This window comes from Teleopsis dalmanni, chromosome X (genome assembly GCF_002237135.1).
Source record: "Teleopsis dalmanni isolate 2A chromosome X, ASM223713v2, whole genome shotgun sequence".
Taxonomy (NCBI): domain Eukaryota; kingdom Metazoa; phylum Arthropoda; class Insecta; order Diptera; family Diopsidae; genus Teleopsis; species Teleopsis dalmanni.
Genome location: NC_051848.1, coordinates 57,780,747 through 57,797,525, shown reverse-complemented (window position 1 = coordinate 57,797,525; position 16,779 = coordinate 57,780,747). Strand labels below are relative to the sequence as shown.

Below are 16,779 nucleotides of genomic sequence, written 5' to 3'. Positions count from 1 at the left end.
ATATATAATAAATAAGATATTATATATAATATATAATATATAATATAATAATGTATTATATATATGAATTTAAGAAATTGAATAACATCTTGAAAATAGACACCTTAAAAAAATTTCTAAGAGATTCGCAAAAGTGAATCCAATTAATAATACAAATCTACAAAGAGGTTTTGCTTCTTTTGGCACCTCTAGGAACAGAATATCTAAGTAGTAATGTGGAATAATGCAAAGGAAATCCAAAGTAAAATTCACAAAACTAATTCAAAAATGTTAGACAAAAATGACTAAATAATCAATACAGTAATGAAAGATAATTATAAAAAAAAATTGTACTTACTCATATATTATTTGAATATCTTCTTGGACTGGCTTTTTGGTTATACTAGAAAGTCTAGGAACAATGCTGATACTGTTGTTATCAGTAACAAAAAATGGCCGTGCGCTCAACATATTGGCTAATGCCTTCAATCTAAAGAAAAACACAAAACATATATTTTTATATTTTTGTCTGACAATAATATGTTCTTTATGCCCCATGTCCGTATGTTCTACGGAGGAGATTTTATGAGAAACCACATCAATTACAACTATTCTATTTTAAGTAATTTTAAAATATGGTCGAATAGAAACAAAATCTAAATATTGGGTATTGGTTAAAATGTCTCAATTATTTTATGAAATGACTATGGCCCAGACAGAAATTAATTAGAAATTACATTGCCGATTAACCTGGTAATAATACATCTATTTTTTTTCCAAGTTATTTTATTGAAAACAGATATATCAGTACAAATGCTATTTTTTAGAAGAATATATATTCAGAATAATATTTTTAAGTCCCCCTAGTTATGCACCTCTAAGGTTTTACCCAATTTTTAATTTTCCCCAATTTTTAATAGCGATACGGTGGTGTCTGCATTATAGATTTTTAGTTTTTAGTGGCACTATTTGCAAATTTTAAAAATTATTTATAAAATCTGTGCTCTGAGTAGGATCTTTTTGCAATTAAGCAACAGTCAAGACAATCAACTATCGCACCTATCGAGTCCAGAGTCGAAGACAATTTTAATAAATCGATTGAAGCTGCGAAGAATTTTACGCAAAGAACTTGGCTTACGACCATACAAGTTTCAAACGGTACCATATATTAAAGACACGCCTGCTGTTAATTACACTAACATTCAAAGTCCATTTTCAAATAGACCAAAAAAATATATATTTCGCACAACTCAATAGTCTAAACATTTTATTTCTACTTTTGAGATATGTTTAACTTCAGTACTTACAGTTTTGCACAAATCCAGTAATAATCTAGTAAAAAGCCAGTAATAATCCAGTAATAAAATTGATATTAAAATTTGTTATTCCGTTAGTTCTGGTATGTCAATACGAGTTGTAGTTTTCTTGCGCAAAAATGTGAAATTAACTGATGCAGGAAAATATTTTTTCTGTAATAAAATATAAAATTTTTTCAAAGTTATTTTATTTTGACATTTAAGTCAAAAAAATTTTAAATTCTTCACCTTCCAATTAACCAACCAAATACGCAGTAATTATTGTCTGGCAAACAAACTGTATTAAAGCGTACAAAGTCCGTACAAATTTATGCAAATCAAGTAATTGTAGATGTAAACACACTATTATCCTTAAAACGATAAGTGTATAAACATATTATCACGAAATTGTCTATTATAACTAATTTCTATCTTAGTTCGTCTCACCAAATTATAAAATATCCAATGCGCTCAAGCTTCCACGTCGACGTACAGGAACAGAAAGAATTTTTAATTGAAAGAAATATTTGACGTTTCTTTTTTCTTATTCGTGTCAGCGTTACCGTATCGTTATGATTTAAAATGTTCCTAAAACAAAGTTTGTCACTACAAATGTTCTAAAACAAAACTGCTTAATATGGCATTTACACTGGCCTTAAATTACTGATTTGGTGAAAAATCACAAATGAGAAGCAAATGACTGATTTCTGTGTATAAAATCTTGAACATAACCTATATAAAAAATTTTCATAGCATGTTGATAGTTTAAGTAATCTGTATTTGACATATTTACAAAAAAAGGTAAACAAATATTTGGTGGTTGCATTTTCTTGAAAACGATGCAACTCTTTTTAGAACTCCTACTTCCCAAAAAGTACTTAATGGAAACTAAAAATAAGTTGTCAGTTTATATTGTATGATTTGATGGTATATTTTACCTTCATTCAACATGTTATTGACATAGACCAAAAATCATATAAACAGACACGTTGGCAAAACAGCTGTTTGAGATGAGAAATAATGAATAGCAACGAATGTATACACTTTCAAATGACTGATTAGAAATGAGTCATTTGTGGTCAATATAAACGCCATATAATGAGAAGGAAATCTATAAGCGCTTTTAGGATTCTATTACGTATCAAGTTTAGTTATCTTTAAGTTTATTTATCTTTAAATAATTATTACTCAAAATTGAACTTTTAACAGATTTCAACTGGTACCAATGATTTTATATATAGTCTACATATGTAACTAAAAATTACAACTACAACTGAAGGTGGTCTATGTGCTTAGTATACTATTATAACATTTATGAAAGAAATTATAAACCGACCGAGTATCTTATAGTTTTTTAAATTTATTGAATTTTTGTTCCAGACAACTATATTACTAACTTAGAGAAGAGGTTTAAAAAAGAATTAATAAAAGTATACATTCTGATTTGCAAATTCATTGCAAGGTGCACGAAATGTACACATTGCGCGAGCTTGCAATGGACGACAAAATACACGCACAAAGTTTCTTGCAATTACTTGCAATGGAAACAGCTGTTTTGACATCTGCTTCAAGCCGTTTCATTTTGATCTTGCATTTCTGCAAAGGAAGTGTTCTCGCAATTTTGCAATTTTAGTATAGTATTCTTGTATGTCGTGCACCTTGCAATGACTTTGCAAGACAGTGTGAACACCCCTAATATGTTTCAGCAGGTCAATCTAAAATAAAGTTTGAGTACACATAATAAACATATTTTGCAGTATATTATTTGTAGATTTCACACAATTTTGGGAATAGCTAATATTTTTTTAGAAGAATATTTAAATAACCTGCTGTTCAATTTATTCTATACCCCTAAAAAAGTGATATGTACTTTCATTTAAATTAATAAAGTAGGAATTAGCTATATTAACTATTTATAGTATGTACAACAGTAAGTAATTTTTTTTTGTGAAAAACTCCTACCCATTCTTAATATCATTGACGTATATCATATGTGGTTCTTTTCATCATCTGCATCGCTATCTTATTTATTTATAAATTGTCTTTTTGTACTTTGTTTACTTTTTGTGGGTGTGGATATTTTATACAAGGCTGCACTTCCAAACCAATGTGTCTCTGATTTCAGTTGCTTGTATCGAGCAAATAACTTGGCAACCGTTAATATACTATGATTGTTCGTTTGAAATTTCAATAATAACTTCAGCGTTATCCATTTCATCAAGTTTACCGCCAAGGCTTGCTATGCGATATCGTTAATATAGCTTTCCGCTGCCACAATAAAATTTCATTTTGAAGTGAAGAAATATTCCAGGATGAGAAACATAAAACTACATAACATAACAATCCAATACGACGCATGGATAAACTATTTAACTTCACTTAAAAGGCAATATATTGAGTTTGGAGGGTGATGTACATTCAAATAGGGCCCAAATATAGTATAGATATACACATTCTGATATGTTTTGAACAAACTTCATTCTTAAAATAAATTAGCAATATTAATTTGATGTGAGAGCTATTGAATTCAATCCTTTCTTTGAGTAGCTCTTTGGGTACTTGAACATTTACCGAGTTGCGGTACATTTCCTCGTACGCATATTAGCCTACAAGTATCTCCATGGCACATATCAATTTCTTTCAATGTAAACATCAGAAGGAAAATTTATTACCTAAAAAACAGTCGCATTGATCAACTACGACTTGGCACTTGTATCCTCGCGTCCTGTATTGTGTCTCATCTGCTGTGCTAAGGATTTGTGTTGGCGAATAATGCGGCCATAAAATAAATGATTTCGATTTGTAATAAATGACCGGGACAATTCGTATTTAATGAGTTGCATGTATTGACTTTTGTAAAGCATTATTTGTGTATAATTTCATGGTCAGTGAATCCGATAACAGGTCCTTTTTACATGTTATTTAACAAGCCCAATGGCTACCAGGTGCAGTTGTGTAAAAAAAAAGGAAGGAACAATAGGGCATACGAGTATAATCAAAGAAAAATAATAATGGAAGCATTTTAAATGAAACTGTTTTTTATTAAAATACTACAATGTTAAATAAATACGAGAATAAAAGCAAAGAGTTCGATGGACTACGATATTAAGGTTTTGTTCGATAGCAAATATACCCAAGGCATACTCAAGGGTTCGCAAACATTTAAAAATTTAATTTTCAGAAACATATTGAAAACAATATGCGATACATTCAAATTAAAATCAATCGGAATCAATCATAGAAATCAAAAAACCAATTAATAAAAATACAATAAAAATTATTGTAATATAATTTGTTATTGAGAAAGAAAGAAATAAATGAAAATTATTTAAAACTTAAGAAGGAATTTCCTATTTAACTGTTTCAGTGTAAATAGACAATGTGTCCCAAATCCAATGAAACTGCTTTCTTTTGCTTAAGGAATCCAAATCTACAAGTGAAGGATGGATGTTAAAAGATGCACACTTTATCGTCAAAATTTGTGCTAAATCGGTAGACTTTAAGCTATGAGATGACATTTCATATAATGTATGCATAAAAAAAGATAGATGCTTACAACAAATAGTGAATATTAAATTATAAATATGCAAGTTAACCAATGATGCCCCTTCGGTAACAGAAGCATCGAAGTCAAAAACCACTCGTAATAAATAAATCATATAGAAAGGAAGCAAAATTCTGTTTAGCAACCAATGTCAACTATATTCGTTAAATAGGAAATTAAATTACCGAAAAGAGCAAACGGAAGGTCTATACACGGTTCACGTCAAACATACTGACGGGCATTCAAAAAGACTAAAGAAGACATACTAAAAATATAATTGTGGCGATGCATATTCACGATTAATATTAAACCGCATGGCACAATATGGCAACACACATTAATGATCAAAATATTAAGAAAAGACACGAGATGGCAGCGCAGAAATAAAATCTAAAAAGCTGACGTCATTCTCATTCTCTCCTCTACTACCGGTCGTAAAAGCAACAAGCACGTGCAAGTTCATGAACATGCACTTGAAAATCGGTTACCGATAAATGAGAGAGGGAAAAGAGTGTGATGTGAGTACATGAATTTCACGCAATGTCATTTGCTGCGTTTCTTCGGCTTGACACGCATACATATGCAATGTTATATGCATGTTTAGCTTTTATTGCTGAATACGCTCAATTTCTGTGCTCTACACTACTCTACACACGCAAGCATTTTATACGTTTACACAAAACAAAACAAATTTTACGCTCATGAGAGTTCATGTTGTGGTCAAGTTCATCTCATTTTCATGTTAGTGTAAATAGGCACATTGAATTCAAATAATTTCCTTGAATATTAATTATTGTTAAAGTAACGTCTATATAAAGTAAAATTAAAATAAGTCTACAAAAGTCTTTAAAGTCTACAAACTTTTGATTTTTGCTTTCGATATGAATTAAATGGAATAAAGTGAAATCAAGTCTTCAAACTTGTGATTATTGTTTACGATATGAATTAAATGGACCCCATAACCAAGAAGTCCACCCATAAATAGGCCCATTGAGTTCAAATAATTTCACAGAATATTAATTATTGTTAAAGTGAAATTAAAATAAGTCTACAAAAGTCTATAAAGTCTACAAACTTTTGATTTTTGTTTACGATATGAATTATGGACAAAGGACACGAATTTACTTAAATAAAGTAAAATCAAGTCTTCAAACTTAGGATTTTTGTTTACGATATGAATCAGTGACCGTAACAGTTATCATAAAGAAAATATAAATCACCTTTCATTCTCATTCTAAAATAAAACTCAAAAAATAATAATTTATATTATATTCCGCAAAAATAATTATTTTATGTGCCTTCTATTTTTTTCGCGCAGAAGTAACTCTTAAAATTTTGCTTTTTATTTTGAAACGCACAAATAACTGTTATTTTTGCATTATAAATATAAAAATCATGAATAACTGGCAATTTCTGCCGAATATTTTTAAAAAGAAAATATGACATGCAATTTTCATGCAAAGTAGTTGTTTTTGTAGTAAATTAAAGAGTTGGCGCCGGTAAAAATTTAGTCTAGTTTTTTCTTTTTATGCAAATTAACTTCAAATTCTATAATGATCAATAAAATAAATGTTCATTAACTTAGACAAAACAATACAGAAACAAAAACCAAGTACCTCTTTACGTGAACCACCCTTTAAATACATTTTGTATGGAAATACAAAAACAACTACATTTATGAAAATTGCATTTTATATTTTCGTTTTACATATATTCGGCAGTCAGTGCCAGTTATGCACGATTTTTCTATTTATACCGCAAAAGTAGCAGTTATTTGTGCGTTTTAAAATAAAAAGCAGAACTCTAAGAGTTACTTCTGTGCGAAAAAAATAAAAAGCATATAAAATAACTATTTTTGAGGAATATAATATAGAGCAAATTTATTTATTATTTTTTGAGTTTTATTTTAAAATGCTAATACAAAAAAAACATGCATAATACTAAGGATAAAAGTTGTTAGAATGATAATTATAACTTAAGTAAAAGTTCAGACAACTTTTTGTTGTTTTGCGGTCCTTGTATGAATTAAATGGATCCCATAACCAAGGAGTCCACCGTCAAGACAGTCAGCATTTGTAATTGACGCTGAAATATAATGTTTTCAATACAAGGTGAATATATAGTGAGGTATAGACTTCTTTAAAAGAACCTAAAAACAGAACTCTTCTCATATCAGAAGAGCAAAATTAAGAGAATGCAGACCGTTTTTTTCGATTTGAAAGAAATTATTTACAATACAAAGTCACATGAATCATCGCTCACTAATTCATGATCTAAGAAGTTCATTATTCTTATAAATCAGTCATTTGTATGATATAACTTTGTGTGACTTCTGGATATTCTCTAACCTGAAATTGACGATTATGTCGATATGTTAAAAAATGTCTTGAAAACTTCATTATTCTGTCTGCTCAGTGCTAGAAGTCTGTTGTAACATGTCTTGGATGGTTTAATAAATCTATCAGCTTCTGGCCTTTAATCCCTGTTATTATATTATTTTATGTTGCGAAACCAAACACAAAGTAACGCGATTACTTTGTCCCAGTTCAGTCCCAATAACCGCATGTTCGGCAGGTTCTTTCATATTGTTTTACATATAAACCTTTTCAGGTTTTATGTATGGTTTTTCAAAAGTTTTTGACAAATAAAATAATGTAACTTAAGTCAGAACTCACCAAAGATCCGGTAGTCTTGCAACTATTTGAATATATGCTTCCAGACAATTGTGAAATTCGCTTAGAGATTAGCTGTGAATGTTTGAATTCGATCACGTGTCAATCTGAAATTTAAAAATAAGAAATTAATTAAGAAAATTTTTTTTTAACTTTGACATTAAATGCTATGAACAATAATAATAATTTAAATTTAAATGACATATAAAACTTTTTTGGTTTCATTATATTTTATTCAAAAGATTTTTATGTCAATATTACATTTTATTTTAAATATATAAATTTTTTACATTTAAATTACTAAGCAATTCAAAAAGATTGATTGATTTGTGCAATAAGAAGTTTGGATCAAAAAGATTGGGTTTGTGAATGAAAGTTAACACAGAACTAGTCTTTTTGGCTCATTTTAGGCAAAACATTCGTTTAACATTCCACTAATTATTGGTTCCTTCAAATTATAAGAAATGATTGAAGTTTTTTAGTAAATCATTTGCTATCATTGTAATTTGAAAACGGGAATGGATACTGGATCTAGAGAATGTGGTGAGTGGAAGAAATACATCAAATAACGAATTTTTATACTTGTGTAATGTATTAGTAATCAAAAATTAACATTGAATTAATCCATTTAATAATAATTATAAAATTTATTTATGTAAATTAGTTCACATGTACCCTTATAACTGTAGAGACAGCTATATTGACCGACAGACTTAAGACTCAGTTAGTCGGTACGTACCGTAGGAACGTACCACTAAGCCAAAGGTGCACAACCAACCACACCTGTGTATTTCGTTGTGACTTAAGTTCTTACGTTACATACTGACTAACTGAACATTTGCTTTGACTCTGCACAAATTCGACTGACGAAAGCCAGAAATTTGATTTCTATTTAGTCTTCAATGTATTGTGTTCAATGTAACGCAGTTATAACACAATAAACACATCATCAAATATAAAAAGTGCTTAAACGGTTAAATTTGTTAAAAAGGCTTGGTTTTTAAAACAATTCGAGACTTCTTTCTACAAACATAACAGCATATCACTTAATTCTCACTTACGGCGTTTTCGATTGTTAAATCTAGATTAAATTTAGATTTAATCTAGATCTGTCAAATTTTGTTTCCCAATCGAACTAATTACAATGTTTACACTAATTTCTTTTTCTGGGTAGTTCTACACAACATTTCCGACAAAATCCTCAACTCTACAATTTTTATTTTTCTACAAATGACATCAAATTGAAATATCTAACTTCATCTGAAGATTTGTCGTGAGGTGACAATGCATTTGCAGCGAGATATGTTATTATTTTTATTTTATTCATATTTTCCCTATATTCATATATATAAACAAACAAATTGGGTACATGTGGAAACAAATCACAATTTTTTTATTTGTCAAATTATATAAAACAGCTGATACGAGTTTCAGTGAAATCTTGCTACTCTGGAAAAATATCTAGAGTGTTATAAATTATTCTCGAATGTAACATATTAATCTCGAGTGTTATATAGATTTACCAATCGAAAATGAAAATGAGACGAAAAGTAGATTTCGATTAAAAAAACGCCACTTTGTTGCACAAACCCTCCAACCCTTCAACAATAAAAAATGGTGCTATGAAATCAATATATATAAATCTATATATATAAATTAACATAACAATCTTAACTAACGTATGACGTATGATCATAACAATTTTATTTTATTTGTAATATAAAGTAAAGTATATTTATACAGACAATCATATCACAATTGCCATTTTTTTTTTGTATTTAAATTTAAAATATATATTTTTTAGAAATCATAATTTTATTTTGGAATTCAGAAAGTAATATAAAAGCGTTACTGTATTTTATAGATAAAATTTATCATTCGATGATGCAATGCAATGGAATTGAAGAAGTTACAGAAGCGGTCATTTCAAGTCAGGTCGGTACAGCAATGGGCTCCAGTAATGAATCCGGGTCAATGTAAGTTGCAAATGTTTCTAACAATAATGTAGTTAACTGAACTACCAAACAAAAACTACTTTATAGACATATGGAATCGGATGATAAAGAATTATGTAAGACTGTACAAGAAATGAGTATCGCCGAAACCAAGAGTGATAAGTCAGACCAGGTAATGACAACTTCACAATTACTGGAATCAAAGAGGACTTCATACAAGCGGTAGGTTACAAATGTTCCTAAAAACGAAATAGTTAATTAAATCACCGCACTTAAACTATTTTATAGAGACATAGAACCGTTTCAAATACAATCTTCAAATACAGGATTTCAGAATATTGAAGTTAACTATTTTGGAAAAGATTTTTTAAAAAATATACAATATATAGATACAATGAATAAAAAGGGATTAGTATCTGACGAGCTAGTAGGGAGGTTTTCACCATCACAGGAATCCGAAAAGGCTTTTCTTAAAAAGTAAGTTGCTGGTATTTTTAACAACTTCATAGTTGATTATATTATCAAACTACAACTATTATATAGAAAAATGAAGCCACTTGAAGAAGCCCAAATTAAAGCATTGCAAAACATTAAAATTGACTGTTTTTCCAAAAAGTTTTTGAACAATATAGAATGCCAGTCAGGTGAAATATACACAGAAGAAAAGGGTTCTGAAAAATCAGTAGCTCAGTAAGTTGCAAGTTTTCGTAAAAATTGTATAGTTATTTTTACTACCAAGCTTTAACTAAATTATAGAAAAACACCTCAAAATAATAAAATCAAGCTTTTTTCGGAGCAGTTCTTGAAAAGTATACAATGTCATACAAATAAGATACATAAAGATTGGACAGAGAGAAAGCCTGAAGTGTTTGAAACACCACAAAATGTCGAAACTGAACTCTTTTCCGAGGCTTTTTTGAAAAAAATGCAACATCAACCATATCAAATAGATAACGACCTTTGTCTGAGAGAGTCTGACAAGCTAGTTGCGGCTCCTTCACCATCAGAGGAAACAAGTAGTGCTCTATTCAAAAATTTCAACTTAAGTACCGTAATGGATACCGTAAGTTTATGCAATCATTATTTCGATTAGTAATCAAATAGGCTTAAGTATCTACTTTTTGGCCATACGTAATAACATAATTATTCTAGGGAACAGACTGTAAAAATGAATGTGGTGAATGGGAAGAAGCTTCTGGCGTTGGTGTCCTGGCGGAGAAAAGTCCTGATATTAAGATCAAGGATGAAAACTAGGAATTAAATTTTAGTTCAATTTCGCACATTCGAAAATCGTTGTTCTGCAGATAACTTCAGATAACTTCACCTATAACTTCAGCAACTCTTGTAGATATCAAGATATATATTTAACATTTAAATTCAAAACTGAGTTAAACACAGAGTAATCTTCACCAAGTAATGTCCTGGTAAAGTATACTGTTATGTATGTAAGGAAGTTAAAATAAATTAAGCGTTTCTTAGAGTAAATACTCTTACGATCATCTTACTTTGTTTGCGATTAACTAAGATGTTATCTTTTTAGAAGTAGACCATGAGACATGAATGAATTGTCTTATATTTTAGTACAAATGGATTGTGCATGAGGAGAGTATGTTAAAATCATCAAGTGCAGTTCGATTCGTGAATTTCGTTATACGAATATTAGTTTCACATTATATCTTATTAAATAAAAGGAGTGATCAGTACAGTTATGGTTATTTTATTTTATCCATTATTGAATCACATTTGTTGGTTATTGTATCCATTGCGTTTTATGTTCATAGAAATTATATTAGTAATATCCGCTGTCTCCTTACGAATATTTACCGAATTTAGATACTAGTTTTTAGAAGTTTACAGTGTGATATCTTTTTAAAATATATTTCTTTATCGAACTCAGCACTACCGATGTACTTCTAACAAAAGTACTAATATTTTTATAAAAAGTAAGTATCTAAAATTAAATTTATTACATTTTATATATAGTATTTAATGTAAAAATATTAAAATAAATTATTGACTTGTATTTGTGAAGCTGATTTCCAAAATGTCATTTCAAGATAAGGACAGACAAAGATGAGTTTAACATTCATGAGGATGCTGACGATAAATTGCTTATTAACTTTTTAATATTCAGAGCTACATGTATATACCTATATATATTATATATATTTATTTATATATATAGTTTGAGTACATATCTATATCTATCTATATAGATATATATATATATAATGCGTCAAAATTTAGTATCTTGTTTTCGTTATTTTTAAAGAACTTTGTCAAAAGTACAAACTTTTTCGCACCTTCCTTAAGTCTCAATTTGAACATGATAAGCAAGTTTAATGGTAGCTTAAAACTTCAACTAATTTCAATGGCATTTCGTGTTTTTTAATACTTTAACGTCCCTGCACTGCAATTGATTAACACTTCAACCGTAAAGTATAAATACTCGTATATGGTCTGATAAGCTTAGAGCTTAGCCGAGCGATAAAATGTATAAACAATGAAGTTAACGATTTTTTTTTTTCACTTTTTAATGTTAACAAAATAATTAAGAAATTAAACAAAGTCAAAAACACAAGGGCAATTCACACAATTGCGGCACGTAATGCGATAAGCCTGCAGAACACCGCGCCGCTACAATGCGGAAGAAGGAACTTTAAGGCGTTGGTTCCTTCTTTGAATACATTTATTAAAATGCCAAGTAATTTTTTACCAGTGAATATATACATTGTATACAGAGAAGTATTCACATATTTACACACATTGTTTTTTTTTTTGCTTAATTAAATACTGCATTAAATTTGGTAGCATTAAAATTTTTGCAGCAGTGCAGATAAAGGGGAACCACAAAAATAAGCCCAAAAACGAATAAAATTCACAAAAAGGAACCAACAAAATAAAGGATTTTGTTAAGACGTTTCTATTAATATAACAGTTTATATTTATACATTTATATATATATATATATATAAAATTTAATAATATATATTTACATTTTATATTCTGTTTACTAAATTGATAACTAATTGTCAAGACTTTCTCAAATTTCTTCTTAAATATTTTTAATTTATTTTTATATAATGATAATTATTTGAATTTCTTGTTTAAAATATAAATATATTTAAATTCGAAACATCTATCTTTTTTATTTCAGATTGCATGAAAAAGTGAGTTCTCACAGTTAAATAGTTAGTTGAGGTGGAGGGAGGTGCGAGTCCTCCTCAATAAGCAAAAAAAAAAGCCGTTTTGATTCCACAAAACCTCGTAATAGTGGATAGTAGAGAGAAGGACAAGCTAGAACCAAACAGAGGTATTTATAAAGTCAAGAATCTGGTCACTGCTAATGCTAGAGGTATCGCCGAATATGTTCCTGAAGAAAGGAACACCTAAAAACCTAAGCCTAGTTCTGACCAAACCTGAATATAAACACATCAAGTCTTCTTCTGTCTTTTCATCGAGAACTGGTAGATACGCATGGCAAGAGATACCGCAGCGCAAGTCAAGTCTAGCTCCTTGCCGTCCTATGATCCAGTACCCTGTAAAGACAGATATTAACCTAGATACCTCTGATTTGCTTTTGTGTTTTAAGTCTCATATGCATATGAGTTCTTATAAGCACCAATGAAACAAGTCCCAATTTATTCGATTGTTTCATATATATCTTAAATTTTAAGTATGACAAAATACATATATGAAAAATTGTCGATACAAAATATGATTCACCAAAAAAAACATAAAAAATCCAACACAAAATAATAAAATATTAAGTAAACGCATAAGGACTAATTTAATTCCTGTAATAATTTATAACAATTCACAGCACACTTCCTTTTGCTTCACAGGACGATATTCAGCAGGCACAAAAATTTCTGGCACGTTCCAGCGAACACATTAACACGTACATATTTCACCACACATGCCACTGACAATCGCTACCCAACTCGCACCCTTTCCGCCCATACGGAGGCACTGCGTTGGCTTCGCACTTGTGCCACCGTAAGAACATTGTCAACATTTTGTCTAAAACATTTCAACACGCAAACATTTCTTGATTTGCTCAACAAGCCTCCAGCAGCCTCGGCAGCCTCGGCAGCCGGCAGCCATCAGCCATCCTAGCTGGAACAATGCAGCTATGATTGAACTCCGCTTAAGGATGAGTGTTTAAAATATCAAAAATAAATACACAAACAAAAAAAAAAAGGATCCAGTAGAGGAAATAATCATAAATCAGAGAAGAAAACATCTCACAGTCAAATTTAACAACAAATTTATATGTCTACATTTCCGACTTTTTTGGTATAAAATTTATTGACTGACAGCTCCAGTGAGTAAAAAAAACACGACTGTGGTTATCAGTGAATGCTGCCGGAAGTAAAATTAAAAGCGACATACTGGCATCTACATAATCTATGTATGTGTCTATGTATGTACATATTTTTATTTTTTGTTTATTATTTAATATATTAAGTTCTACTTAATTCCATTAAATCTAGTATTAAATAAATATATATATATATATAAATAATATTAAGCGAAGTCAGAGCCCACCTACAGTTTTGTAGTTATAACAAATTGTTTAATTGAAACATTTTAAATGGTGCTCAATTGTTAAATTTATAAATTAAATATATAAATTTTTGTTGTTGTAGTTCACTACTGTTCGAAAAACCTCATTATGAAATATACTAAATTTCTATTAAATATAATAGTCACTTTCGTCTGAAAAATTTGACGTTAAATTACAACTTATACATATTCACAAAATATTGGTCTCGCCTGTCAGACTCGCGGAGTAACATTAGCATGACTTTCTTAGCATTACGTTCCCAGATTAGGTTCTATATATAAGAAAGAATATATATAGTATGGAAATAAATATAATTAATTAATTCAATTATTCTACAGTTAGTTTATGATTTCGTTCTAATATAAACGCAGCAAGTGAATTTGTTAATAAAACTTTCACAGCAAAGTAACAGAGCCCCAGAAAAATGTGCGGACATAGAAGTCAAGTACGACGTTAGGTCAGTTAATTAAGGTGCGCTGAGTCTGAGCTTCAAATTTGGCAGGGCACGTGTTCAATCCTTAGTACTTGCAGTCTCAAAAAATTATTTATGAATAATTAAATGCAAGAATTATTTCCAAAACCACTGATGATGGGTATTTGGCAATACTCGAAACAGATGTATGGTCAGCCAAAAATTCAATTAATTAAAATAATATAAAATTAATTTTCATTGTTGTAGTTTGTTGTAGTTGTATAAGTTTATACAAAAAAAAACTGTTTACAATACTTTCACCTGAGTAAAATAATTTTATCATTATAATGCAAACAACTTTAGGAATCCCTCATTTACAGAGCCGGAGATATGACCACTAAAAAATAAGTCTGAAACACAAATTCTCGAAACCGTATAGATCCGTATAGATCCGTATAGATCCGTATAGATCCATATAGATCCGTATAGATCCGTATCTCATACGGACACGAATAGGAGAAATGGCACTTCTATACATACAATACATACATCGACGTAACCAGAACTCTACATTAAATAAACTAGTTCACCACATTAAAATCAGAAGAGCAAAAAAAAAAAAAAAGAAGATATAACCGAAAATACTGAACATCTTTCATATACTGAAAAATAGCAAGCGAACTATGAAGATGTAAAAGAACAGGAATAATATCAGCAATAGCTACCTGTTATTATTAGACCATAATGTAATATTACTGTAGATTTTAATGGTTTCCTATTTAGGCTGTGTGCGAGTTGAACTAATTTGCGTTGTAATTAAGGGAAATTCTAAATTGTGCCGATAATATAGTGAAATATTGGTATTTAGAATATTTTCAATGTGACTAAATCGAATATAAGGCCGTGGTGAGTTCAATTAAATTGATGGTTCATATTGGTATTTACCAGAATTTCGAGTAGGGTAAATTAGATAAAAATTAGGTGAATTAGGTATTACTACAATTTTATAAGATGTTTAATAAAAATAAAAAATAAAAATAAAAAATAATAAATAAGTGTAATAAATAAATATTTACATAAGTGCAGTGCAAGAAATCTCTAGGAAATTTTAATTTACTTTACTTCAATTTACTCGAACTCGCACACGGCCTAAATAGAAAAATCGCCAGGGTTGTCATTTTAATATTTTCATATGATGTTTAATAAATGAAAAAGTGAATTTTAGTGAATCAAAATATATAAAATACTTGTTTTATTTATATTAAAAAAAATTAATTATCGTTTTTAGAAATCTTTTAACCGAAAAAGGATCATTTTTTTCATGTATCTTTATTTATTTAATAAAGCATTTGCTATAAATTTTAAAAATACTTGTATTTTCTGGAATTTTTATTACTTTTATTTAATATTAAAAAGATTTATTAGATAAAATATTATTATAGTGTATATTTTTTATTGACTTAACAATATTGTTTTTTGGAAATATATTGAAACATATATTAGTTGTGGTACACTTTTTTGAACTTTGTTGCTAAATGTGTGCAGTACAAAAAATCCCAACGAAAATCCCATTTAGTTTAGTATGAAATTAGAACAACTCGCACACGCCCTTAATACAGTATAAAGTATACCTAGTATAGTTGTAAAAATACTACGGTCTCAGCAAATAATTATATAAAATTAGAATAAAAAATCAACTAACAATTTTGTACTTTAATTTTACACAAACCTTTGAGTTGTGGTACAAGTTAACTTATAATATTTGTATTCTAAAATAGTCTTTCTTAAGAATTTTCTCTCAAGAGGATGTTTAAAATTGAAGAAAGAACTTTATTCATACTGCGTATAGTTTTTGAATGTAAATGAGAGAAAAATTAAGTATCGTATTTGTTATTGCAATTTTGCTGTATTATTATCTTAAACTTACAAGTCCTCAATCGACAAGACATAAATTTTTTATTAACTTTAGTCTACGTTGGCATACACGTTTCATGTCTTCGCTTAAAATGCCGTTTAACTTTGAGCGATTCCGGTCCTTTGGGAATCAGTCCAAAACTGGAGTGTCTGGATTGCGCAGACTCGTAAGCAGTATAAATGATTCAGTACGGGTAATACAAGCAGCAGAAGAAATTCCAGTGTATGTCGGTGTCTACTTAAGTTTAAAAGCTTACTTTGACATAAGCAAAGAAAATATTTACATGTTGGCCAAGGATTTCGAATGAGAAATTGAAATTTTTCAATAGCTGAAGAATGCTATTTGGGGTTAATTACTACTTACAAGAATGCAACTAATTAAAGTAAACAATTAAATAAGAATTTTTATTGCAGAAAATTGCCAAAGTTGCGGAAAAC

At 29.3% G+C, this 16,779-nt stretch overlaps 2 protein-coding genes across 2 annotated transcripts in view; one reads left to right on the top strand and one right to left on the bottom strand.

Annotated features, from left to right (window-relative positions):
• The window catches only part of LOC119662065 (protein SMG5-like), a 13,082-nt gene extending 5,498 nt beyond the window's left edge, over positions 1-7,584 (bottom strand). The window contains exons 1-3 of the mRNA XM_038071608.1: positions 7,494-7,584; positions 1,287-1,448; positions 338-469 (exon numbers count right to left, since the gene is read on the bottom strand). Of these exons, the coding sequence (XP_037927536.1) occupies positions 338-450 (113 nt within the window). The 5' untranslated portion in view covers positions 451-469; positions 1,287-1,448; positions 7,494-7,584. The remainder of the gene's footprint in view (positions 1-337; positions 470-1,286; positions 1,449-7,493) is intronic.
• Positions 7,585-7,795: 211 nt separating this feature from the next.
• On the top strand, positions 7,796-11,136 carry LOC119689805. Its single transcript, XM_038104712.1, has 7 exons — positions 7,796-8,033; positions 9,355-9,466; positions 9,533-9,667; positions 9,734-9,922; positions 9,989-10,135; positions 10,202-10,508; positions 10,598-11,136. The coding sequence occupies exons 1-7, from the start codon at positions 8,009-8,011 to the stop codon at positions 10,697-10,699; spliced, it is 1,017 nt and encodes a 338-aa protein (XP_037960640.1). The 5' UTR covers positions 7,796-8,008; the 3' UTR covers positions 10,700-11,136.
• Positions 11,137-16,779: the final 5,643 nt, after the last annotated feature.